At 39.6% G+C, this 26,181-nt stretch overlaps 1 protein-coding gene across 4 annotated transcripts in view; it reads left to right on the top strand.

Moving 5' to 3' along the window:
* nsmfa (NMDA receptor synaptonuclear signaling and neuronal migration factor a) overlaps window positions 1-24,803 on the top strand; it is a 40,462-nt gene extending 15,659 nt beyond the window's left edge. For 3 of the 4 annotated variants that reach the window (XM_029445113.1, XM_029445114.1, XM_029445110.1), the window contains 10 exons: window positions 5,986-6,038; window positions 7,579-7,668; window positions 11,464-11,594; window positions 12,151-12,234; window positions 12,370-12,403; window positions 13,250-13,320; window positions 13,548-13,627; window positions 15,181-15,283; window positions 19,510-19,585; window positions 21,069-24,803. In XM_029445113.1, coding sequence (XP_029300973.1) covers window positions 5,986-6,038; window positions 7,579-7,668; window positions 11,464-11,594; window positions 12,151-12,234; window positions 12,370-12,403; window positions 13,250-13,320; window positions 13,548-13,627; window positions 15,181-15,283; window positions 19,510-19,585; window positions 21,069-21,166 — 820 coding nt within the window. In that variant the 3' untranslated portion in view covers window positions 21,167-24,803. The remainder of the gene's footprint in view (window positions 1-5,985; window positions 6,039-7,578; window positions 7,669-11,463; window positions 11,595-12,150; window positions 12,235-12,369; window positions 12,404-13,249; window positions 13,321-13,547; window positions 13,628-15,180; window positions 15,284-19,509; window positions 19,586-21,068) is intronic. The other variant, XM_029445112.1, reaches the window with a different exon arrangement.
* Window positions 24,804-26,181: the final 1,378 nt, after the last annotated feature.

The following is a 26,181-nucleotide window of genomic DNA, read 5'->3' as shown; positions in this document are numbered from 1 at the left end:
TCAAAGTCCGGTCACTTAAAGAAGTTTATGCAACACTTTATGCTTCTGATGTGAATATTTATGCCCTTTTGCTGGTGCGGACAGGAGCGCAAAGACGCATGAGGCATCTTGTACATTAATGATTCAGGGCTTATTACTGTGGTATCACTGTCACACTTTTTAATGGACTTAATGAACTGTGTAGGATACAAGCACAGCAGTTTTACCAGCTTTTAAACCTTTTAATCAGGGAAAATACCTGCTCTGACGTGCATAGACTATGCGTAGATGTGCATAAATAGGTTATATTCATGGCCTTATACAAAATCAATTATGAGATCGCTTCCTGAAAAGATTTCACGAATGAGGCTTGGAAGCAGACTGAGACCAACCTTTTCAGGCGGTCTCAGTTCAGTTGTTTGGTCATTACCAGGGTTGGATTGGCAGCTTTCACTCCAGCCCCAAATTAACCGTTGTAACTGAGCAAACGGACCTGAGTTTGTTTTAATCGAACCAGAACAAGTTAGGTGTTAAAGGTTTGTACAGGCGAGCTGAGAAATCGGTTAAACAATCAGATACATGGAAGTTGATAACAGCAATAGTGTTTCATGCCTAAACCAAACCAAGTCTTGACATGAACACAATCGCATCTCGCCTAACTAAACCCAACTAACCCAAGCAGCTTATAAACGCTTTCAAGTTCTTTGTATGTTGACCAAGCTAACCTCTGGCTGCTAGCTTGAAGTAAGTGTTGAGGGTTTATTTAAGATTCTTACAATAATAAAAAGGATAAATCTGGTGATATTCTAATATTGATATATTAAAGGTGATATTCTATGTTGTTTCCGAATGTGAACAAATCCCATGAAAAGACCAAAACCAATTATCTGTGTTGCCGATGCATTTATTCCTCTGTGGTATTCATTGTTGACCAACAAGACCAAAGGTCAACTGTCATGCTAGTGGTTATATGAGGCTATACCATGTATATATTAGAAAATCTGGATACTGGGCTCCAAAATGGCGCCAATTTAATTGAATAAATTTGTTTGCCAAGCACATAAGCCATAACGTTTTCTTACTTACAAGTCTACTTCAGTGTGGTGCGGCCCACTGTACATGAGCTTTAGGGTTCCTACACCTAGTCTTGCCCATGTATTAACTTTCGCCCCATAGACTTTACATTGGGAGGATGTTACACACTTTAAAAAATGGGAAACTTTTACAAATATATAACCTTTGTGGATTAAAGATCTCTTTTAAAATAGTGATCCTAAAACTCCATGGGCTATACTTAGGCCCATTGGTGCTTTGAGGTAAATGTTATGGCAGGATGGCAGCATAATGACAATGCTAACATTCTGATCATTAGCAGGTTTAAAAGTTACGTCGTTCATTATCTTAGTTTGTCAATAGTTTTGAAGCTATTTAGTGATAAATCAAAGTATTGGACAAATTACAATTTTGACCTGATGATGATTCAAAAGGCAAAAAGCCACAGGGCTTCATCTTGTAGCGACTATGAATTTCTGTACCAAAGTTAATGAAGATCCATTCAATAGTTGGTGAGATATTTAAGTCTTGAACAAAGTGGCTGACCAACCGACAGAGTGACCAAACAACATTGCCATCCATAGTGCCAGGCCGTTTGCACTACTGGCTGAGAAGTCAGGAAGTATTGAGAGACGGACTGATACATTGTTGGTTTTAGTCTTTAGTAAGAAAATCAAGAAGAATGCCAGCTTTGACCTTTAGGAAGAAAATGTTGTTCTTTGGGGAATTTTACAGGCTACTTCCTACAATTTACCCAGAGTCAGTGAATTATGTTTAGCATGGTTAGAGACGGTTTATCTGCAGCTCCGTCTCTGCTATGGACAAATCAGCTTCACAGGATTGTTGGGTCACATCTTTCCTGGTTAACAACAATAAGTAAGTCTGTTGAAAGCATAATCACACATCGACAGTGATGAACTTCGCACCATGTTTGTACTTTGACACGTAAAGTGGTGTCGCTTTCTGCTAGCCAGAAGATTTTTGATATAAATGAACGGCAAGCTTCCACAACAACGCAAGTGTCTTTGCTGTCGAACTCTTGTTCGGCTGATTACAGCTGTAATATTCAAAGTTTATCCATGAAAATTGAGCACCAGTCTGTGAATAGGAAGTATTAAAACCACAGCTTTGGAGAATGTGCATTATTTCAAGTTGAGCTGCTGGTTGAGCCAGCAGTCCTCTAGGGGCAGAATTATACACAAATGCAACATTCCTTTAAACTGCACATACGGATATACAACAAGTATTCATGACTGATTCTGAGAAAGTATCAGGAATCATAAAATTCCCCAAAAAACAAACTAAATAATTATATCTCAAGTTGAACTACTGAAAAGACACATAAGGTGACAAGACCATCGTCTCTATTGGAAGATGGATTATACCACACGCAGACTGACACATTTGTTGCAGGTGTGAATAGAATATGCGACCTGAGCAGTGATGTGATTTGACTCTCTGGTCTTTATACTCAAAGCGAGCTGCTGCCTATACCTACAACAGCCTCCACTTCACAGCCAAATAAACCCTGCAGTTAAACGCTCCCCCCCTGCACTGTTCTACCCCTCGCTACGCCAGCACTCTCGCTCTCTCATCCCTTTAATACTGTGCCACGTCCCGGGAGAGCTTTACGGGGATTTGTGCAGAGAAAAAGAAGAGAGAGGGAGCAGGATTCGGCAGAAGTCTTACAGAGGTATGAAGCGGCCCCTGCCAGGGTATGCTTTGCCTTCGTGCTTTTTTCTGGCTATAGCTCCGTTGTCACTTATTTACAGCTGCGTCTAATCCTACTAAGCCAAAGAGTCACAACGTGGCACAAGGTGAGGATGTCAGCTTTGAAAAGGATCTACTCAGTGCCCTGCCACAGTGCCCCAATTTCTAGGCCTTATTTTTAATGCCACCCATGGATCTTTATTCTTAGACAAAACTAAACAAACTCAGATACATCTTCTCGTATTGTACTCAGCCACAACCTAAACTAACTGCATGAGTAGCAAATATTTAGTTTGACAGTCAGCAGACTTCATTTCTGTCCTACCCTTACAAAACAGGATGAATTTCTATTTCTCTAAAAGTAAAATAAATATGGAGTGAGATTCTGTAACACTTGCAGGAGTAATGACATCAGTAACAAGTTCAGAAAGCGTCCCACTCGGGGCCCAGATGCTCCGTCACACAGGGGCAGATGGCGAATATGACACCGAGCAGTACATCTCAATTCCTTTCACATCTCACTCACTGTCATCCATCTGCAGTATCAGCGCATTAACATTGTGTGCTATTTAATCAAAATTAGTGATTTGAAAATGAGGAAGAAATAGCAAAACCAAGTTTTAGGAACACTTTGCCTCCTTGCACAAAAATCCACTGGGAAAATAATCCTGCATCCAACTGAAACCATCACTTGAAAAGTCTATGGAATAATGCAGGCGGGATCTTCATTCTTGTTCAAATTAATATATTGAGAAGATGGAACAAGAGCAGCCAGTAGAGAATCAAATTGAAGTAAAATGTGAAAGTTGAGGTGAAAATATAGATCATATTAATAGGAAAAATAACATAAGAAGAGGAGAGGGAGGACCTGTCAGATTATCTTTCTTTGAAAGTGGAGGAGGCAACGGTTTCGCTCACATTTCTTCTCTTTCTGTCTAAATCTGCAGCTGAGGTTTAAGCTCAGGACATTCAGGGTGACCGTGTATGAGTGTGTTTAAGATCTCTTTTTTAAAGTGCAACGTAAGTAATAGTGAACAGTCACCCGTCTGTAATCAATACTTAGTTATATTTGCTCTTTATTACACCATGTTCTGGCATGATGTAATTTATGTTTGCTCACAAGATTAGCAGTGAAATGCAACGTTTAATGTTGCAAGTTAGCAGTTGTTTTGTTGACATTTCTAATAAGGTAAACCAAGGACAAAGACTCCAAACTCTATTAATTCATCCTTTTATGTTGCTTCTATTATTATGTGCTTCTCCACCACCAATAATAATAAACATGGACGCACACACACATACATAAACCACATGCTGAGATCATTAATTATAAGTCGACTGGTAGCTTTGTGTACTGAAACTGTGTAGATGCGATATGGGAGGGAGGCAGAGAGATAAAAGGATGTTTATCTGGGGCTCTTGCATAGAACATCATGTCAGTATCAGGCAGGAAGTCACGGGGAAAACTATACAAAGACTATTGCTTTGTGGTTAAATACACTAAATGGATTTCAAGTGGAAGATGGTAATGCAAAGCCTCTATATTTAATTACCTATAGACTACAAATATATGATGCCGTCAGAGTTTTTTATTGTTGCTAGGAGACATGAAAACACTCAGACCTTTAGGAGGCTAATGCACGTAGCGAAACCTTGCAACAAGAAAAAAAAAGAGAAACTATACTCGAGTCTATAGTCAGCTTTAACACGGCATTTTATTTGATAGTTTGATTCTGTCATGAGATGTGTGTGACTGCGATAACGTGTCCAAAATATGGAGGTTCAAAAGGTAATTAGTATGAATTTAAATTGTTTTACCCTTTGGCAAATGTGTATAAAGCTTATCTTTATGTAGTCAGTGTAAATTACAGTGTTGCTCTATCCGGCTGACACCACAGTTCTCAACGGAAAAACATTTTTTTTCCATTGCACAGCATCATTAGCTCGTGATTAGCCTCAATGAGATGCAGGAGTTTGGGTTCATAACTACATTTGAATAATGAGGAAAGCCTGCTTTGAGCATCAAGGTTCTTTTAGACCACAGATGTTAAATGTGTTGTTTTTCATCCTGTAAACAGTGACAGACTCAAATAGAGTCTGTTACTGGTGTAGACAGAAAATTAGCCGATGTCTTCACAGATACACAAACTGGTATCGACAAATCCACCAGCTGATTTATGTGCTGTGCTCTCCAGTTTTTCCCCCCCGACAGTGGAAGTGCAGTTGTTCACAGTCGGCTGTCGCACCCTCGGACAGATTAAGGTCACTAAGGTGAATGTCGGAGCACTGGTGCGAAATTGGTTATGACACAGGCTTTGGGAAAAAAATAACAAAAGTGCACCGCTTCCGTCTGACCTCCAGTGTAAATATAAAAGTGCTCAAGAAATACATAATGTAGCCCAATAAGAATCTGAAACAAACGTGGAATATATGTGCTGTACCAAACTAGTAAAAGATATGCAGGACGGTGGCTCTTCATCTGTCCTGTGTAGGTAGGATTTCATGGTTCAGATGAATAATAGTGAAATTTATTTTATGGAGCGGAGACTTGTGGTTTTTGTTTGATTGTGGGAGCAGCTGATGACAGCGCAGAACAGAAAAGTCCTCTTGGCATCTGTTAATACAAGTGTTTTAAATTATAATCTTTAAATTTAATGACATTCAATGATTATATTTTCACTATGTAGCAGGATCTACAGGATCTTCTAAACGTGTTTATTAACACAAGTCTTAGTCGCTATTCTTCAACAACCATATCAGGGCGATCCTTATCAAAAATGTTTATGTAAGGCATGTTAAAAAGAAAAGAGTAGTTGATATATTGCCTTTGATTTTCAGTTTGAAATGTGTCTTAAATATTGCTAAATAACCTCCCTCTGATGCATCACAACCTACAAAATACTAAAGAAGGGTTTCCCTTTTGGCTGCTGTTACATGAATGAATCTCCTGTGTCTCATAAATCTATACTGTAAAAGGATAAAAAGATTTGGCAATGTGGTACACTACACCCACACCGCGCCTGTGAGCAGTGTTTTCCACTCACATTGACAAGTAAATTAGTATATTTACCTATAATTATCTCTTTTTTAACCTAGAAAAAGAAGCTTGACACTAAACTCTCCTATTTGTCTTCCCTTGCTTTGTCATTTCCCGCTCACCCCTCCCTCTTTCCTCCTTCTTTATGTTTTGGGTCTTTCTCTGTCCTCTTTTATCCCTCTCTGCTTTAATTTCTCTACCCACAGGAACTTCCGGAAGCATCTTCGGATGGTGGGCAGCAGGAGGATGAAAGCACAGAGTGAGTCAGAGATAGTGTGTGTGTTTGTGTGTGTGTGTGTGTGTGGTTGATATGTTTGCTCAAATTGACTGTGATGTTGTTCACCTCGCCATCATCTGTTTTTCTGTTTGTTTTCTGGTGTGTCTTTTGCACGCGTGTGGCACCAAAGCGCTGCTGCTTTTACTGGGATTCTGTAACGTTCTACTGCATTATCTTGAGGATTATATATTCATCAGTGTGTGTGCTGATAAGCCAGCGATACTCTGTGCATGTATGTATGTATGTATGTATGTATGTATGTATGTATGTATGTATGTATGTATGTATGTATGAGTGTGTAGGGGGTCTTTTCCTGTTGCATCGCTTTGAATGTTTGGGGGTTTGTTTGTTCGGTTAGTTGTAAAGTTTGAAGACAAAGACGCTAAATTATATATATAATTTAAAAAAGGCAAAAAGCGATGATGATGATGATGATTGGTAATGATGGAGGGGTGTGTGTCTGTATCCGAAGAAGAAGCTGAACATTGAAATGTATAGATTCATTGTTCTGGATTAGATGTGGCTTTAATGGAAAGGACAAACTAAGATCAGCTATTAATCTACTGTATGTCCCGGCGAATTAAACATTGGTTAAATAGCTTGGAAAGGTGATACGTGTTAAAATTATACAGTATGTGCAAAACTTGATGAAAATGTCAAAGCTTTATAAATGTAAACACAAATTTTCTAGTCCATTACTATAAAAGGTCAGAGGTAAATGTGTAAGAGTGGCGTATGATTATATCAGGTGTGAAAAACATTATTTTGAGATTTGAAAAAAACTGTTTTGGCAGAGGAGCCTGAACCCAGTTTCACTTATCATTGCACTTACTACACTACACTTACTAAATTCAGTACCATAGCAGATTTTTGTACTATAGAGTAGTCTTATAGTGACATAATCTGATCCTAATGCCAATCAAATAAATGATCATTAAAAACCATGTGGTTACGAAATGTTTTGACGTGTTAACAAGTTATTTCTAAAAGAAAACCTTGCAATATCTACATCACAAAAGAAAGTTTATTTTAAAAACAATAAAAAAAAGTTGACCTTATAAATGCTACGGCTAATGAAAAGACATTTGTACTTGAAAAGAACAAGTTGGTGTCAGCAGCAAAAATGCTGCCTTCAGGGACACTGTTGATTAACCGTGTCAAACACTTTCAAGTAGTCTAAAAATATTCTAAGAGCACAGTGATTACTCTTCAAAGCAGAGCTGATTTTATCAAGGCTCAGTAAATCTGTGAAACAAGGATAGACCTTTTAAATCCGTCCTGACGTTGAGCAGCAGGATCCTTCATAATGTTGAAGACTGTTAGCATACTGTACGTGTATGTTTGCGTGACATTTGTTTGTGCGGAGGAAGGATGGCATCGTATGTACACTATATTTGTGAACTGCATCCGCCTTTCCACGTATGTGCTTTAGGTGGTGAGTGTGTAGAGGAAGCAGCCGGTTTGCGGGTTTGTTGGTGTGTGTGTGTGTGTGTGTGTGACTATCTCTCCCCGCCTGCACTAGCATTCGCTGAGCGTAGATCGAAGAGTTTCAGCCGCTCCTGGAGTGACCCCACCCCTGTCAAGACTGACTCTCAACATGAACCCAGAGACAGTGAGTTAACACAGACTCACGCACGTGCATCTACACACCCACACACAGACGCTGACATACACACTTACAGTCGCAGTGGAAGGAAAAACTTATGGAAGGAGGCTTTAGCTCTGAATTAACCAAATCACATGTGTATATTTATGTGTAAATTGTGCGTTTGTATTGCTAGCATGCACCGAGAGAAGGATAAGGAAACATTTGGCCTTTTAAATGATGTCAAACGACTTCAGTGCAGTCAAATTTAATTTATCTAAATATCTCAATAAGTGCCAGATACAAACATGTCCTTTTAAAAGATGTTCAATGTTCTCAAGTGTTTATAATCTACCAAAACAGCTGCAGTGAGACTTGTGTGAAGTTATTATAAATAACCCATGACCCCTTTGTGGCCTCACATCGACTGGCAGATTGATTACAGCTTAAATTTGTTTTGTGCTCACTCAGTACTTTTGTCATTAATTAATTTCCATACACAGATGGCTCTTTTGGAGTGAAAAGCCACTTAGCGGTATTTGTCAGCTATAAATAAAAGTTCTGGTAATCAGCACTTTGATATACGACCAACAGCTGGAATGAGGCCAAATCATCTGTAGTCTTAAATGAAGGTCAACCTGTCAAAAATAACGCAAAGTACAGTACACAAGGGACAAATACTGTCAGCTGTGAGTACTTTGTACAAGTAAGTACAAATTGTAGTTAGCACTTAAGTTTTTCTTTTCTTTTCTTCCTCAGCTGATTTGAAATCCTGAAAATCCCAAAGCAGGAGATTTTCACCCGAAAGCAAAACTCGTTTTCAATATGAGTTCTAGTTTTAATTTTGACATTTAGATATATCTTACACATTAAGTTTAACATTTTGAATGTAGAACTGGGTAATTAAATGCTTTTTGATCATGATTTCTAATTAAACTTCTTAACTTCTTTCATTATTGGCCAACTAGATGGTGGCCTAATATGATTTGTAACTCGGACGAGGAGGTTCTGTTTTCTGTTTGTTGGTTTGTTCGACAGCAGGATTGTGTGAAAACTACTGACACGATTTTCATGAAACTTGGTGGAAGGGTGTAATGTGGGCCAAGGAACAACTCATAACATATTGGAGTGGATTTGTATCACGTGTTATTTTTTCACTTATGGAAACGGCATTGGCGGAGGTCTGCGTTCTCCGAGTGCCCTTCTAGTTATCTGTGTTTTCAATGGTGATTTGGTTATTTGAAAGTTAAAGCCACTTTTCATCAAGTATGTATCAACAGACACATAGTTACTTCTCTGTCAAAGTAAGGCGACATGTTGTCATCACGGTTTTACAGCTCAGTTCCTGGTTTTGGCAGATCAACGCCAACTAACATAAACAAAACATCCAAAGACACTTTCACACAAAGGAACACCGTCACACAAACAAACTGACCGTCTCTGCTGTTGACTCCGACCCTGTCCATCTGTCTCCCTCTGACCGTGGGTCTTTCTTCAACTGTGTGGTGCTCTCTCTTTCTGTGAGTATGTCTTCCAAAATGGCATGTGCGTCTCAGTCCGAGTGTGTCCACTGGTACAACTGTCAAGGCAAGGAACGTGTGTCTACGTGTTTTTAAAAGGCTTTTGAATACGAGTATCAACAAACACTGTTTGCACGTCTTGTTTGTCTATGTTGGTGTCGGAGTATCTGTGGTTTTATGTTTTTTCTCCACCTCCATCTTCAGTGTTTCTGTGTTTCAGAGTGTGATGAAAGATAAATGAACTGTTGATGACAGTCTAATGGTGTAGCTGATGCCTCATTCTTCCTCTTTCCTGAGGGAAAGGTATTGTTCTCTGGAGGAGTGACATTAATCGTCAATCTTACTTGTTATTTTTCCCTTTTTCATACTCTCTTTTTTTCTTTACTCTCTCTTTTCAAAATGCTATTTTACCCTTGGTACTTACAATTTTTCTTTATTAGCTGGTTTTCAAAACCTATTGGCAAAATCTTTTAACTATAACTTGACTGATACAGGATTCTTCAGGCTGATACAAACATAAAATGACATAAGAGAGTTTTTAATACATCCTCTTATAGCCAATAATTACTTTAACCCTTTGTCTGAAATGGTTAAAATATGAACAAATATAGATCCATCAATAACACACAAGGTCTCCAACACTGTAGGTAACACATATAAAGAACACACACATATGGCCATCATAACTGTCGTGCCTTAAGCTCATATTGTAATTAAACTACAGTAATGGAACATGGAAAATGAATTTATCAGCAACATAACAATTTGTCAACAAAAACACATTTGAAATAATTATCAAGTGAAGAAGTAACAACTGCGTCACATCACCTGGCCATGGATCAAAGAAATACTGACAGCTCAGAGATAACAAACCCCCGTTGGCAGTGGCAACGGCTAAAAACATCAAAACGAAGTCAAGAGAACATCTATATAAATAACAAGGCAAGTTTATTGTCTCAATCACAAGTCTTCTGAAGTACAGCATGATGTTCATTTAGTAAATAATGGTTCCAGTTTAGAGTAAAATGGACGATAAAGCAGGGTATGCATTTAAGATTTGTCTTGTTTAGCATTCGGTTATATTTAGCTCGACCCTCTCGTGCCACTGCTGGTTCCAAAAACCAAGATGGCGACGGCCAAAACGTCGAACTCGAGGCTCCAAATCCGTAGTCCACAAACTAATGGGTAAAGTTACTACGTCCACTTCTTATATAAGGTCTGTGTGTCATGTGTGTCCATGTAACTCGTGGTGCTTCAATATAAAAACAAGTCCAAAGACCATGAATCAGACATTTTGACTTAAAAAAAGAAGCCCAGGTGTAACCAATAAAGTGAACTATTTCACTATGACAAATCAAAAACTCTGCTGTTAATAAGTTGTATTCTCATCTTATGCTAAAGTTATAGAATTGTTGTTGTTTGAAACCACATGAATAAATCGCCCTTGAGGTGTGAAATAATTCAAAAGCTGTCTCGTACCACTTTCCAAGGTTATACAGAGGCCCCACAGAGTTTAATTGAATGAGAAGCTAATATGCTAATGAGTGCCTCTGCCTCAGAGACGCCCTAATTACAGTTCATATAAAGCAATAAAAGTACACAAAAGTTACAGTATACATCAACAAATTATACAACAAACAGGCTAGGGACAGAAGAGACGACTTCAATCAAATAAAAAACACATGCAGTCCCTCCGCATGTGTCGGTCAAAAGGGATTTATAATGAAGTCTTCAAAACAGATGTGGATTAGCGTTTGACACTTTCTTCTCAAACATTCAGATTCCAAATATTACGCAATTTTACAGCGTAAATCTAATGAGTTCTTTGATATTCCTTCATTTTCATAGTGAGTGACACAATTATATTTGAGTATTTTGAGTAATGTTGTAACTCAATCAAATTACTATTCAGTTGAAAATTAATAACATGTTTAAAATATGAATATATTGTGCATTATACACATTATAATTACATGTCAAAGAAGGTCGTGTAGATGGTATAAAACACTTTCCCTTCTTAGAGTAGCTGCCCTCTGATCCCGGTTTGTTTACTCCTGTAAATGGTGCAGCCACACTCACTATCAGTCACTCTTCTTTTTCTCCTTCTGCCAGCTGTCTCCTCTTTCCCCTCATCCATCTGTCATTTTCTTATGTCACCACCATTATTAACAACTTCATCCTGTTTCCTCTCCTCTCTCCACTTCCTGGAAAACGTCCTTTCTTGCCTCCCATCTAACACTTCTGCCTACAACCTATTATCTCAAGTCTTTTTGCTCACGGGTGTGCTATTATTCTCTTCCAGGCGGAGACCTGCAGAGCTCTTGTGGTACTTTGGATGAAGGAGGCCAAGATGATAATTTAGACTGGGAGGAGGAGAGGGAGATGGAGAGGCTGGCTTGTGAAGGAGATGACTTCGTACCTCCCAAAATCATGGTAAAAGATCAGAAATGTACACCGATTTAGAATTACAAAAGTGGGCAGACTTAAAAAAGGAAATAGTTTAGAAAATTGTCAAAATCAAAACAGCTGAGGACGAGATATCCTGACTTTTACTCTTAAGTATATGCTGCCTTTACACAGGGACATGTTTACCGTGTTCACGAGAAGAGTCCCCCCCCACACACACATAAAAACTATCCCTAGTAACGAGGCATAATATATTTGGTTGTTTTAGGAAATGGTTACTCTTAACATTACACACTGATGGCAGATCTAGGTTAGAATTAGCTTAATCTCAGGAAGGTAAATTCATATGCAGGTTCAGTATCTTAAATGCACCGAGTGCATTGTCTACCATCTCACTGTGAATATTATATAGAGCTGTAGATTCCCTGCAGGCAATGAAGTGTGATAGAGTTTGCTCTTTTCCCCTTTCCTCTCAAATCTCTGAAACTCTGCCCTTCTCTTCATTTTCACCTCACTTTGCTCCATGTTCTCTATATCTTCTACTCTTCCCGTTCCTCGCTTTCGACTTCTCCTTCCCCTTCAGCTAATCTCTTCTAAGGTCCCAAAGGCGGAGTACGTTCCCACTATAATCCGCAGGGATGACCCTTCCATCATCCCCATCCTCTATGTGAGTGGCACATTACGTGTGCATTAAAATACGGACATACCAAGCTTACACGTCGTTAAAGGCAGATTGTGAATTAAATTAAAGCGTTTTCCAATTTTGAGTGATTATGGTTTATGCAAATGTGTTTTTCCTCAGGACCATGAACATGCGACTTTTGATGATATTTTGGGTAAGTAAACATTCCTATTTTCTGTTAGTATCAGCTTTTATTATTATATATTCAACATAAATGTAATTGCAACAGTGAATAAAATACTCTACAATAAAATATATGAAATATATAAATTGATGACTCTAAGAGCAGAAGATGAAAAATATAAAAGGGACAATTGCATTGATTTTGAGGCAAGAGATAAATGTAACTAACTAGTGCAAGTTGTCACATAAAGATCTAAATGAGTTGAACATAAAGACACGATTATTCTAAAAAATATAGAGCCAAATTTATACACAGAATATTTATAAGACTCAATGTCTAGAAAGTCAGCCACCTTTAGTCTCGAGCCTGGACTGTGCAGCAGTTTGCCTGAGGGGGGGAGTGTGAACTCTGACTTTAGCTACAGGCTAAACCTTACCTGCAATAAAGTGTCTCTGAAATATAGCTTAGATGTGACATAATCACTCTTTTCATTTCAAATCAGGTAAAATGCTGCAAAATTACTTCAATACGGTTTGTGCATTTAAAAAAGTATCCTTATCAGAGGTGCATTTCCCGAGAGCTTCCCAAGATAATAATGAACTCACACAGAGATAGTGAGAGTATGACAATGAATAATTCACACATATAGATTTCAGGTTTCCATTTTACTGTCTTCCATTGACCTGTGAGTGTCTCAGCTGTGGATTATTACACCTGTACTTGAACTCACCCCCGAGAAATTTCCTTTGTGTCAACTGTTAACATTTCTCCCTCTCTCACTATACATTGTTACTTAGCTCTTTTCATTTTTGTATTCTTTCTGTTCTCTGTCCCTGTCGTTCACATCAATCCAACTCTTTTTCCTCTCCCTCTCAGAGGAAATAGAGAAGAAGCTCACAGCTTACAGGAGAGGAAGCAAGTTCTGGAGGATGCTCATCTTTTGTCAGGTGAGGAACAAGGAGAAACAGAATGAAAGTAATACTGTATTTCCTGTAAGATTGTAGGTTTTGGGCGGGGAAATGTATGGGGTTATGTGTTCATTCATGCACTGCATATGGACCTTAGTAACCAGTACCTTCCTTTGGGATCTAATCTCTCAAGATATTAATTAAGAAGTAGCAAAATAAAAGTCATGATGGTCGTAATGTGTGTTATTCTTGTGTGTATTTCTTAGGGAGGCCCCGGTCACCTGTATTTACTGAAGAATAAAGTGGCCACTTTTGCTAAGGTGGAAAAGGAGGAGGACATGAGCCAGTAAGTTACGACTGAGTCCATCTCTGTTTGACGAATATTAGTTTGTCTCGTGTGACGGCTGAAGTCAGCAGAAGGCTAAGCAACATTTTCTCCCCATCTCTGAAACGCTTCGCCGATATTGTAGCATGCTAGCGCCTCGAATCAATTTGTCATCTTAAATGTATGCGATCAAATTTCAAATTGGAGCCAGCATGATGACATTTTGATGTGTAACTTTAGGTTAATTTTCTGAAGGTGATCCGTGTTTGCCTCCAGACTGTCCTTTATTTTGCTTCCAGCTAACACCGTGACGTAATCATTTGTCAAATATCAAAGACAATTCACATTATTCATGTCTTTAAAACATTGTGATGGTCCCTCACAGGACATGAAAAACATGACAGAGGCTTTATCTGGCTGTGAAAAGATATGTATTAGGGAAGTATTTCTGAAAGAGATTGGAGACTATAAGGTGGTGGCAGGGGGATACGTAGCTAGGCAGCAACGGATGGAGATCTCTAAGATGACTTTGGAGGATAAGAAGAGAAAGAGAAGGAAGGCAGAACCAATGATCAAATGGTAGAAGTTGAAAAAGGAAGACTGTAGTGTGGAGTTCAGGGTTAAAACAGGCACTGGGTGGTAGAGAAGTACTGCAGGAGTGTTTAGAGAGACTTCTAGAAAGGTACTTGGTCTGTCATCTGAACAGAGAAAGTAAGACAAGCAGACTTGATGGTAGAAAGAAGAAGTACAGGAAAGTGTACAGAGGAAGAGGGTGGTAAAGAAGCAGTGGGATCGTCAAAGAGATTAGGAAAGTTGACAAAAGTACGAAAGGTATAAGGCAATCTTGGAAAGGGACAGGATGCCTGAAGAGTTGAGAAGAAGTGTAGAAGTACTGATTTTAAAGGGGTGATAACTACAGCGGTATAATCAGCCACAGCATCAAGTTATTAGGAAGAGTAACAGGTAACAGGTGAGGTCATGATCGAGAAAAAGCAGTATGGCTAACGCCAGGAAGGAGAACTACAGATGCAATGTTTGCTCTGAAAATGTAGATGGAGAAGTAGGTCAGAAGGAGTTGCATTGTGTCAGATAATAAATCAGAAGAAGGGCTCCATCAAATAATAATTCCTCTTGTAAAAAGAAACTGGCTCACTCCCAAAGAAATCTTTGATTTTAAGCATTCAAAGGATTAAAAATTATTCCAAATACGTTATGTAAATGCTCTTTACTCTATTTTCAGAATATGAATACTATTCCTGTGAGTACTTGATTTAAATGAAAGATGTTCCATTGGGACGATTCAACGCTCTCTACATTTGCTTGTCATTCATGAGCACAGTCTACTACTTTTTGGAGTTATGTATCTCTCCTAGGGGGGCCATCTTTGAATATGTTTCAGAGATATAAAGCACAAGCCTTCTGTTCAGTGTTGCCTCAGTGCTAAAGTGTAGCAGTTAACCAATAAAAGAGTGACAAGTGCTTGACGCATACTTATCTTTTTAAAAGTTACATGTTGTGCATTTTAATTTCAACTGTTGATCGGATTGATAACTGAGACCTTTGTCTTTGTTCAGGTTCTGGAGGAGGCTTAGTCGCTTCATGAGTAAAGTCAACCCGGAACCCAACCTCATCCACATAATGGGATGCTATGTCCTGGGCAACCCCAACGGAGAGAAGGTATACAGACACACACTCACACACACACAACTGAAAACATGAAGGCTCATCTTGAACACCACTAACAATTCAAACCAGACAGGCAAATGCCAACATTTGGTGTCACGATAGTCAGATTTTCTCTACACGGTTATCGAGGCCAAATTAGTTCACGATAACAATATAATCGAAATATAACATCTGCCAACACATTTTTTAAATATTACGTGGATACCGGTATATCGCGACACCCCTAGTCACTCAAGCACGCAGTATTTCACAGAAGATATTATTATTATTTAGGGGTTAATACATGCTTCAGCTATTTCCTGGTCTTACTCATGGATGTATTAAAAGAACTGGATGGAGGTCGGGCCCCGTTCATTCCTATGAAAGTTGCTCAGTGGCGCATGAAGCCAAAATGGCTCAACTTATGAGTATAACATGACCCGTTCTTCCACATCCAGCATGCACACTTACGTTTTCCTAACGCCCTGCCTAACAGCCGCTCCCGTCACTCGCCGGTCTCGGCTTAGTCACATGAATGGAGAAGTGAAAATAACTCTGGATTCGTCTATTAGTGCATTTTACAACTTTTAGGAACTAATGATTTAAATAAGGGCTATGCAAGTGTTTGTACTGGGAAGATGATTTACCTAAATAATTAACTGATTTACAGATGTAAGTCAATGGGGGAAAGTATTTTTGGGCACCGTCGCGTCACGTGACACGGAAGCTGTAATTTCACGGTTTGGCCACTATGAAAATCTGCTTTAAAGCCTGGCGCTCTTCCTGGGGGCTTGGTCTTACTCCAGTGTCCAGATTGTGGCATAGCACTTATCCTCTGTAGCTAATGTGTACCTCCTCAAAAAAGTAACCACATGGCAGGACTACGTAGATACTACATGGAGGCCGCAGGAATCGGGATTGGTCAACTTTGGCTGCTTGACTTTTCTCCAAGGAAGTCCAAGGCTCTTTACTCTTTCCCTTCCCAGTAACATACAAGCAGCAAAGCTCGTTCAACTGCAAACGTCCTTCACTGTTATCACAGTGCATGAAGGAATGTCCTGTAAACAAAATGACTTTGGATGCACAACAGTAATTGCATATTTAGTAGTGAGACAAGGCAAAGCTTTATCCCAAATTGAATAGAATGTAAACACAATTTCACAGAGCGGTGAAATGTGATGCAGAACTATGAACCAATTCCTACGCTGGCGGGACTATCGCACACCGTGATGCAAGAGTAGATTTCCAATTCATTTACAGCAAGGCCTCTGTTGATTTACATGTTCAAAACGTAAGATTTATGTGCCACACTAACTAATTTAGGAACTTAGGATGCTCGAGGTATACAGACGTTTTTGTTCCGTGTCTCTTATCATTAAAGTAAGCATTTCATCTCTCTTTGTTCTCCCTGCTCGTTTCCCTGTTTGCTGTCTTCTGCTTTCATATTTATTCTCACTGCGTCGTGTTAGTCTGATCACACCACATTATCCTCCTGGCTGTCTCAGATTCTCCCTCTCTCTTCCTCCACATGTGTGACTCTCATCTCACTCTGCGTGATGTTACTGGGTAAAGCCGAAAGAGCATGCATGCCGAGTGATGCTGCACCGTCTGCATGATATGAACAAACAAGAAAACACAAAAAAATCAAAACACACAAACAAACAAGTTGGCAGACACACACAGATGCACGACGTAGCCAGCGGTGTTTGTCTGACCCAGCTGTCTGTTCCAGTCATGTCTGCCAAAAATGCTTTGTTATATAAAGAGGATCTCTCCAGGGTTGATGGACAGTCTGCAGATTGCACATCAGTGATATCTCCACCCCTACACACACACACACACTCAGACACATTAGTTGTCTCAACAAATCTTGAATTCCAAAACCACAAAATTGGTCCCAAGATCCCAAAGTGATATGTTCACACTGGCGGCTGGATGATGTCTAAACTTCAGTTAGAAAATAGAGCTAGTGAGATTTTTCTCATACCTTTTCCGAAGAATGTGTACACACATACACTTTTTCAGCAATTTTCCCAGCTGTGACCTTGTTATTAGTTCTTTTCAATAAAAACTTATTCTCCATTGGCAGCTACACTACATGGCCAAGTGCATATGGACACTCTAACATCACTCACAGTTTAACATGCTGCTATAACAGTATTTTGTAACCTGGCTTCAGGGATCTGCTGACGTTCAGCTGCAGGACAATTAGTAATGTCGGCAACTGGATGCCGTGATACATTTCCAGAGATGTAAAATCCTGTCTCATGGTTTATATAAACAGCTGCCTAATATGTTTAAGCCTCCAAACTAATGGATCCAACTCTCAAGATGACTTTCTGGATCCTATTTCATGGTACTCATTGTTACCTGAAACTACATGCCCCCCATGGGTCGCCACCAACGCTAATGGGCCTAGCCCAAACCAGTAAAAAAAACACAGAACACAAAAGTATGTGTCCAGATACTTTTGACCATATATTGTATTACTACTGTTCCGTTTCTTGTTACTTTCTTAACAATCATATAACCTCCACCCATAAACAGTACTTCCCTCCCAGCCCGCCTCTGTCTGCCGAAGTTCAAATGGAGTCAGCTCGGGACCCCGATCAATTAATGTTCAAACTGTAAGATTAAATGTTGCCAAATGATGCACTCCAGACAGCATAGAACCAAAGTTCGCAAACAACGTACGACAGTGACGGACAAGAATGAAATGAATATGATCCAGAAGGGGTTATGTGACTATGTGCAGTTGAACTTCAATCTTGATAAATAATTAAATGTAGATTTATTTAAGCTTATAAATATGGACATGCACTCAGCATAATGGTTAACTCATGATTAATAAAATGACTCAGCAAATATGATGTTGCGGCTCTGTAATTACTGAAGAAAAACAAAGTTATAACTCTGCCATGTGAGATGTGGAGCAGAAATGTTCTTGTTTCTTTTAAACAGAGTTTTGAGGATGCAGGGATGGAAACAAAGGCTGGGGATGGAGAGCAGCAGGGGAGCAGGTTAGAGAGCCAGTCTGACCCAGTTTTCATCCAGAGAATTTCTAAGCATGTTTCGGTTTTGTCAGCACAGAATCTGCATCAGTCTTGGCAACAGCAGCCACTGAAGACAGAAAGCAAACTCTCAAACATTATTTGAGATGTTGTGTTATTTGCCCCCAGCTTTCTTCCGCACTACAGACACGGCACACACTGCCTGCGTCTCCCCTAACATCCTCTCCTCCACATCTGGCATGTCGCCATCTTCTTTTAACTTTTTCAAAAGGACTGCAAACACGAGGAATGAAAGCTGCTCTTTTCTTCACAGCCTCCATTTTAACATAATGAAGTGAGAAACAAAAGCGCATTTGGCCTTTGATTTCTCTGACGGAGGGGTATCGGGATCCCTCATGACTAAAGTGGAGCGAGAAATCAGCGAGCTTCAATTTTTAATGTGCACAGCACCGCGCCAGCTAGGCACTGCGGAGGATATGACTGAGAAACAGAAAAAGTCATTATGTAATTAGGGCTGCTATTAATTATTATTTTCATTGATTAATCTTTTTTTTTTTTTTTGACGGGTTCAATAATGGTTTAGTCAAAAACAAACGCCAATCAAAAGTTCCCGGAGCCCAAAGTGCTTGTTTTGTCCAACCAACAGTCCAAAAACCCAAAATATTCCATCTACAATGATACTGAGAAGAATGAAGTTCTCGCACGTGAGAAGCTGGATGCTTCACATTTTGACTTGTTGTGTCACACATTCATTCATAAGCGACTAATCATTCAGCGCTACATTTCATATTGTGATACGAGAAAAACACTTTTCAAGCTATCAGCTGTTATCTCAAATCTGTCTAATTTACAGATAAATTCACTGCTTGATTTTAATCTTATTTCTCTTCATTTCCTGGACATGGATGTGACAGGGACTGGGGTCATACTCTAAACCTTTTACAAGCTCTCCTTTTTCAAGGAAAGGCAGAGAGGTTATATGAAGACATGCAAGAAAAATTAACCTTTGCAACTTGTACGCTCACCTCATTTCCCGTCCTGCTCAGGAAGAATGTGCAAAAGTCTCTTTGACGGATATAATGAGCACAATTCATGGCCGTTCTTGAGTGTGGTTTTACGTTTGTGTCTATGTGTGTGTTGTGCCTGAAGATGGAGGCTCCCCTGCTGCGAGTGTATCCAAGTGCTGTAGGATTAATTGGTGTTTGTTTCCTTATCTCGACCCAACAGCTGTTCCAGAAACTGAAGAATCTGATGAGGCCTTATTCTGTTGAGTTTGGGTCGCCGCTGGAGCTGTCTGCACAGGGTGGGTCTGAACAAACGCACCCAAAACATGCAGATCAGACAGACATAGCGCTTTCCCCTGCGCATATACATACAGTATGATTCGAGAGTGAATAATGCGGACAAACCCGTATGTGTTGCATTAACACCTGGAGGAGGGATTTACTCAAAACAGCTGCTCCCTTATTTAAACATATCATTTATTTTAACAGTGTGTCACTTGCTGTTTCCTTCTCCTCCTGCTCTTGTACTGTACACTCTCTCTCTCTCTCTCCTCCATATTCTTCCTCTTTGGGTGGTGTTTCGACACAGCGTTTCATATTTTCCGTGTGAACTTTCTTTTTAATGCAACTGATCCAAGTCATATAGACTTCAGACCCACCACCCAGTAGAAAGTAGGCATGTTACTTTGCACTCTTCTCCTCCCGAGCTGCAGGTGGGAGTAGGGACGTACTGTATTCTCTACTCAACACTATATAGTCAGTATTACAAAAACCTGCCCTCACTTCCAGGGACAACTGGAAACTGTTGTCCGTTACATCTAGATCCAGACTTCCTCTTCACTTTCATTAAAAGCGTCTCCCTCCTGTACTCTTAGAGGCCATAGGTCCCGACCTCTGCACCCCTGATGATTTACACTTTACACTTAAATCAATAACCATAAAACAGAACAGAAATCAATCTGGAAAGTTGCTTAGTGTTGATATTCAATGTATTTGCAAATAAATCATTCCGCTCTTGCAATACAATATCCGCTCATAGCATCTCAAGCATGATTAATGTTTTTATGGTTATGTTTAAGCACTCACAGCTCTTGGTTAGGGTTATGGAAAGGGTCAATCCATACCAACTGACCTAGACCTCCCAGTTCATGTCATGGACTTTATTGAAGAACTTCATGTGAAAACTTCTATTAATTTCATGGGACCTTACAAAATCCTATAGCTCTACAAATACTTTGTAATTATGAAAAAAAAATTTCAGAAGAATATTAGATGATGGGGTAATTTGGGGTATTTTAAATATCAAAAATTAACATTAAGTTTCTAATAAAAAAAAGTTTCAATAAAATTTCAAGAATTCTCAGCTCTGAAGCAATATTTATGTGGCACTCAATTTTGTATGCAGGACCCAATCATTTCTACATATGATATACCTATATTAATGCTAAAACTGGTGGCGATATTAGCTTTTACAAATTTAAGATTCTTCGTTCAGTTAAAGAAATGAATTGTTTTTATTAATTTGATTACTGTAAAACATTCAGCAAGAACTATTTACATGACTTCGCCTACATGTTTCAAATCATTCATTGGTTTGGTTCAATATTTCAAGGTCCTATGAATTCACTAGAAGTTTTTTAATGAATTATTTTCAAGGCAATCCATGACACGAACTGGAAGCTCTTGGTGAGTTGGTATGAAATTACCTGAAAGATTGTGAATGTTATATTCTTCTTCCTTAATGCGTGATTCAAACTTTTCCTGTCTCATTTACCAATCAAGGCAAAGAGTTGATTGAGATGTACTTCGACTTCCGCCTCTACCGGCTTTGGAAGACACGCCAGCACTCCAAACTCTTGGACTACGAGGAATTTTTGTGACAAAGAAACATGGATAATGGGCGCAGCGGAGCCCCCCAGTGCCACGAGGAACCCATTTAAAACCGGTCCAATGACCAATGAACATTGCTCAACTATAGTGCTCGACCCGTCAACTCAATATAAAAACAGTCATACCTGCTTTCATCCTGGAGAGGACTGGCAGAGGAGGAGGAGGAGGCTGAAGACAAACTAAATTATGCTGTGCCTCAGCTCCTCCTCATTTCAGGATCAAAGACTTACAAAAAGGGCCGAAATAATACACGTAAAATAAATAAAAAATGAGGAAAAAGAGGAGACAACTGGGCTGTCCACCTTGTAGTCACCAACTCCCTTTGCCTCTTGAAAGCAAAAGGAGAATCAAAAATTCAAATGTGTAAAAATGCATCATTTTAATCACCCCTCTATTTTTTGAGGCTAAAGTGCTTCAGAAAAATCGCTGAAAACTCATTCTGCCATAATGTGGTTCTGTGTTTTGACTGGACCTCTCAGATGATCTCAGACCCCAGAGACATACGTATACATAATTAATCCATATGTCGATGTGTGTATATACCACATGAATATATTAGCATAGCTTTAGTCAAGCAAATAATACTCTGTATGAGAATAATGATGCATCATTTATTTTTGATGTGCATTGTTGTGCAGTTTCATATGGAAATACTTTGGAATAACTCAGGTTTTAGCCATGAAGTAATTCATCCGTTTGCCCATCCTATCAAGATATTGTAATCTTCATCACCATCGCTTGGAATGAATGTATTACCTCTTTGGAAATGTATCTTCGGTTTGAGGAATTGAGCTTCATGTTTTGGTTTAAAAACAAAAAGAAAAAGAAAAAGTGATGATTTTGTGTGTGTGAATGGGTGTTTTCCATGTAAAAAAAAGAAAAGAAAAAAAGAAAACATGCAGATGTGTTGAGTGTATTTTCTCTTTCTGCTCCTTTGTTAAAGCAAAAATAATTGTTTGTCACCTTCACCTGCCATTCTTTCTCCCATACGCACAAACACAAAGACAGTCTTGCATGATTCATGATGTCAAGAGGGATGTAACAGCCATCCACGAGCTCCTGCCACTGCAGTGTAGGAGTTGCCCTATTGATCGCTCCAGCTCTTTAGCGGAAGGTTCGGGCCACTTAGTTGGCCCCTGTCAACGGCGCCAGCTGCTCTCACTATCTGCCAAACACTCTTGGCTTCTCTTAATGGCAGCCAGACGAGCTTCCGCCACCTCGCACTTCACTGGGCTGTGTTCCAGTCTGAGTACTCGAGTTCGATGAATTAAACAGATATGCCATGGGTTTAAGCTAATAACAGCCTTCTGCTGGCACCTGGCGGTTTAAAGGCCAGAAATATGCACTGAGTGTGTGTCTGTGTCCGAGACCGTTGCACCGCCTGAGTGATCTGAGCGCTCTCATGTAGATTACGGATGGTGAAATGTGGAGAGCAGCCACTGAGCCGACTGCTGGACAACAATCTGAAACATTGCACACAGTGCTCACACACACACACACACACACACACACACACACACACACACACACACACACACACACACACACTCACTAACAAAAACACTGGGGCTGAGACGAACAGACATTTAAGAAATCAATAAATCAGGTCAAAATTAAAGATCCACAGATTTTACAAATGAAGGTCATCATGAGGAATACTACTCAGCCTGTGAAAACATTTATATGATGTCTTCTGTGTCATTTCACCTTCAGCTTGAGATGCTTACCATGCATACTATCAAGCTGTAGGACTTTGGGGCTCGATTTATACAAAGGACTAAAAGTCTCTCAATCCCCCAACTTTATTGAAATGCAGAACTAAATCATTGATGTAAACTGGGGGCAGTGACACTCCAGAAGCACAGAAAATGTCCATTCTCTCGTTTTATTTGATCTCTCAGGTTGACATGTTTCTGCTCTGATTGGTGTTGGGCTGGTGTAAAAAATGTCAAACCGGTTTCACATTAAGCCAAACACCAAATTTGACCACTACGTGTCGCACTTGACTCAGCAGCCGCTCCAACAAAACTCGCAGGAGCCACCTTAAAGAGGTCTGTCCACCTTAAGTGAGCCTGAGACAAAGCTGTCGCTAACTTCAGGAGTTTTTATTCACCAAGAAATAGCCTAACCATGCACACTGCACTGCTGCGTTCACAGCTATAACGTTACTGCTAACTTCATACTTGAGTTATTCCTCAAATGAGTTTGCTTCTTGTATAACACATCTTTGTAAAAAAAAAATATCTTAAAAATCAAACATTTTAATACAAAACCCTGAAAAAAACACATGAACCTTCTAGTAAACGAACATATTGTGCACATCTGCCCACTTCTAATGACATTTAACCTCCTTCGTGTTGCCGGCCTCGGCTCTGCATTAATGGCTTTGTTAGTCCTTTACAAACAAAAACAATATTGATGCATTGCTGTCGGCATGGTTGCCGATTAAGTCTTCTTTTTAATTTGCCAGAACGTGTCATAATAACAAATGCCGGTTAAAGCTTGAACACCACACCAGATGTGCAAAACCATAAAATCGACCCAACTCTATCTCTGATGGAGGCAGATTTGCCTAAATGCCTTATAAACTGAGGTCAGAGTATTTAGCTTGTGTGCTTGTAGAGTGCTGCAATCCCAGTTGTTACGCGTCCATACCTTCTAATGACACGCTGCCGCATTTTAGCCGTAGTTTTACGAATGTGGCAGCGATCCAAGGAGACACTGCTAAGTCACGCCACGGCTCACTGCTCAGCCAATCACAGTAGTGTCCCACAATGACAACGGCCCCCTGAATGTCAGTGAAACATCACTGCAGAGCAACACTGTTGAGTGCGATCTCAAACCAGTCATTGAGTGATTGGCAGAAAGTTTACAGAGTGTACAAAACACACACACACACACATTTGCAAACACAGGCAAAGATACTCTACATCTGTGTACGGTAAATACTTTTCCATTTGTCATTATTTGTGTGGATGTGTTAATATTTGGAGCACTATGTGCAGGCTTTTTTTTTGTTGTGTTAAAGTCAACCAGTGTCACTGGAGTGCTCTCTATCTCTCTACAAGCTGAACTCTGCTATGTATTTGCTTTTGCCCTCTCTCTGACATTGCAGCGCTGGCCTACAATTTGTCTGGCACAGACAAGTGCTCTCTCAGCCTGAGTCACGAAGTACATGTTTTCACTCCAGATTAAAAAAAACCCGACACCTGTCACATTTCATTGAGCCATGTTAATTCCAGCAGAAGCATTAAGCTACCGAGTTTTATAAAGATTTTGCCCTCAACAGCTGCTGCTGCTGCTGAATATTTCTTTCTGAACGTTACACCCCAGGTATAATTTTCAGATCAGAGACATGGACGATTTAAAAACAAAGCAGCGATGTGATGGATGCAGTCGATTCAGAAAAGTGTTTTTCTTATGCCATAGAAAACATGACAGAAATAAAATCTCATATCCAGTCTATAAAGAAATTGCTAGTCATCCGTCTTCTGTTTGAATTTATGGGGCTGAACTGACCGTGATGTGAAGAGCACTCTGACTCAGGAGTTTGAGAGAGCGTTCTCGTTTTCTTCTTCAGCAAAAAACATTTCACCGGAAATCTAATTAAAGATGCAAATGTGTCTATTTGTCTGTCTCACTCTGTGTGCTATTATTTGCCTTTTCATTTCATTTCACATACTAGGAACAAACAAAAAGGAGTAAGGTCTCTAAAAGCCTCCTGAAGACCTTCAGTTTAATTAAAAAGGTTCTAAAACAGACTGAAGCTTAAAGACATGGGAGAGAGAGAGTTGTTTCTCATATCAACCACTTTCACTTCCCCAATTATCCAAAAGTGCAAAGATGATCTCTACTACCATCACTAGTCTTACTCTTAATCTTTTCAGCTGTAACAACCTGATAAAACCTAATAACTTTATTGTTCTGATTTACAACAATCCCATTTTAAGTTGTAGAGACGTTCTAACACAAAACTGCTCCTTATTGCTTCAACTGTCCAATTAAACACATACGTTTAACTCCCAGTCGGTGTCTTTGCCACAGCAAAGCATACAGTACAAGGAAATCCGACATGTGTGCATTTGTGTGTTAAAATTCCACTTTAATTGAAATATGGTCAGAAAGGAGACAATGCACAGATCAAATTAAATCTTGGAAAGCCACTTTAACTGTATTCTAAGTCCAACCTCGACCAAGTGGCTTCATTTACCGTACAATGAGTCATGCAAAGCTGTAGCAGAATGGAACAATTGGTGGCTAGTGGATAATGAATAGGAGAGAAACACTATCATAACACACATATTTCTTTCTGTGTGGAAAGAAAAATCAATTCAGCCTCAGTGCCAGAAATGTTATTGGAAGCAGAAGGGATACAGAAAGAGAGATATGTGGACAAAAACAGATATTTTTAGTTATTGTGTCTTATGTTGCATTAGTATGTAACAATGCAGATAAGGCAATCCTGATACACAGAAAGGAGTTTTGAGGTACCTTATCTCCCCGTCCCAGAAACGCCTCCATCACTAATCTCCTTGCCTTTCACACACTCTGCCTTGTGCACACTACTTTTCCACCTCCATCTCTGTTTCTACTCACCACTTGAATAAGAATAGAGTTTGATATGAAGAAGAAAAAAATACTTTGCAAAAATGACATGCAGTTTCTTCATATTCAACTGCAATCCATTCAGCACAGTCCGCAGTAAGTCCTGATTGTCGAGAAGCTTTAAGTCCACTCCTTTCCTACGCCAACACCACATTTAAACAGACTTACCTTTCACCTCCCTCTTGTTTGTGGCAGACACAAACGTGTTCCCAGAGTAGCTCAACTCAAAGACGCTGTTATCTGAAGCTCTTCTCCTGAGTCCTTCAAGGTCAAAAAGTATCTCTGCTTTGAAGCTTGTGAGGCTACAAACTGCAGAGTGCATGAAGAGGCCGTGCCTGGTTTTACATTGATGAATATGGTACATTAGGTAACAGGACAAGTGTTTTTTTAGGTCATACAA

The sequence above is a fragment of the Cottoperca gobio genome, chromosome 12, assembly GCF_900634415.1.
Source record: "Cottoperca gobio chromosome 12, fCotGob3.1, whole genome shotgun sequence".
NCBI lineage: Eukaryota > Metazoa > Chordata > Actinopteri > Perciformes > Bovichtidae > Cottoperca > Cottoperca gobio.
The sequence above is the reverse complement of the archived record's forward strand: the minus strand, read 5'-3'. Positions and strand labels throughout refer to the sequence as shown.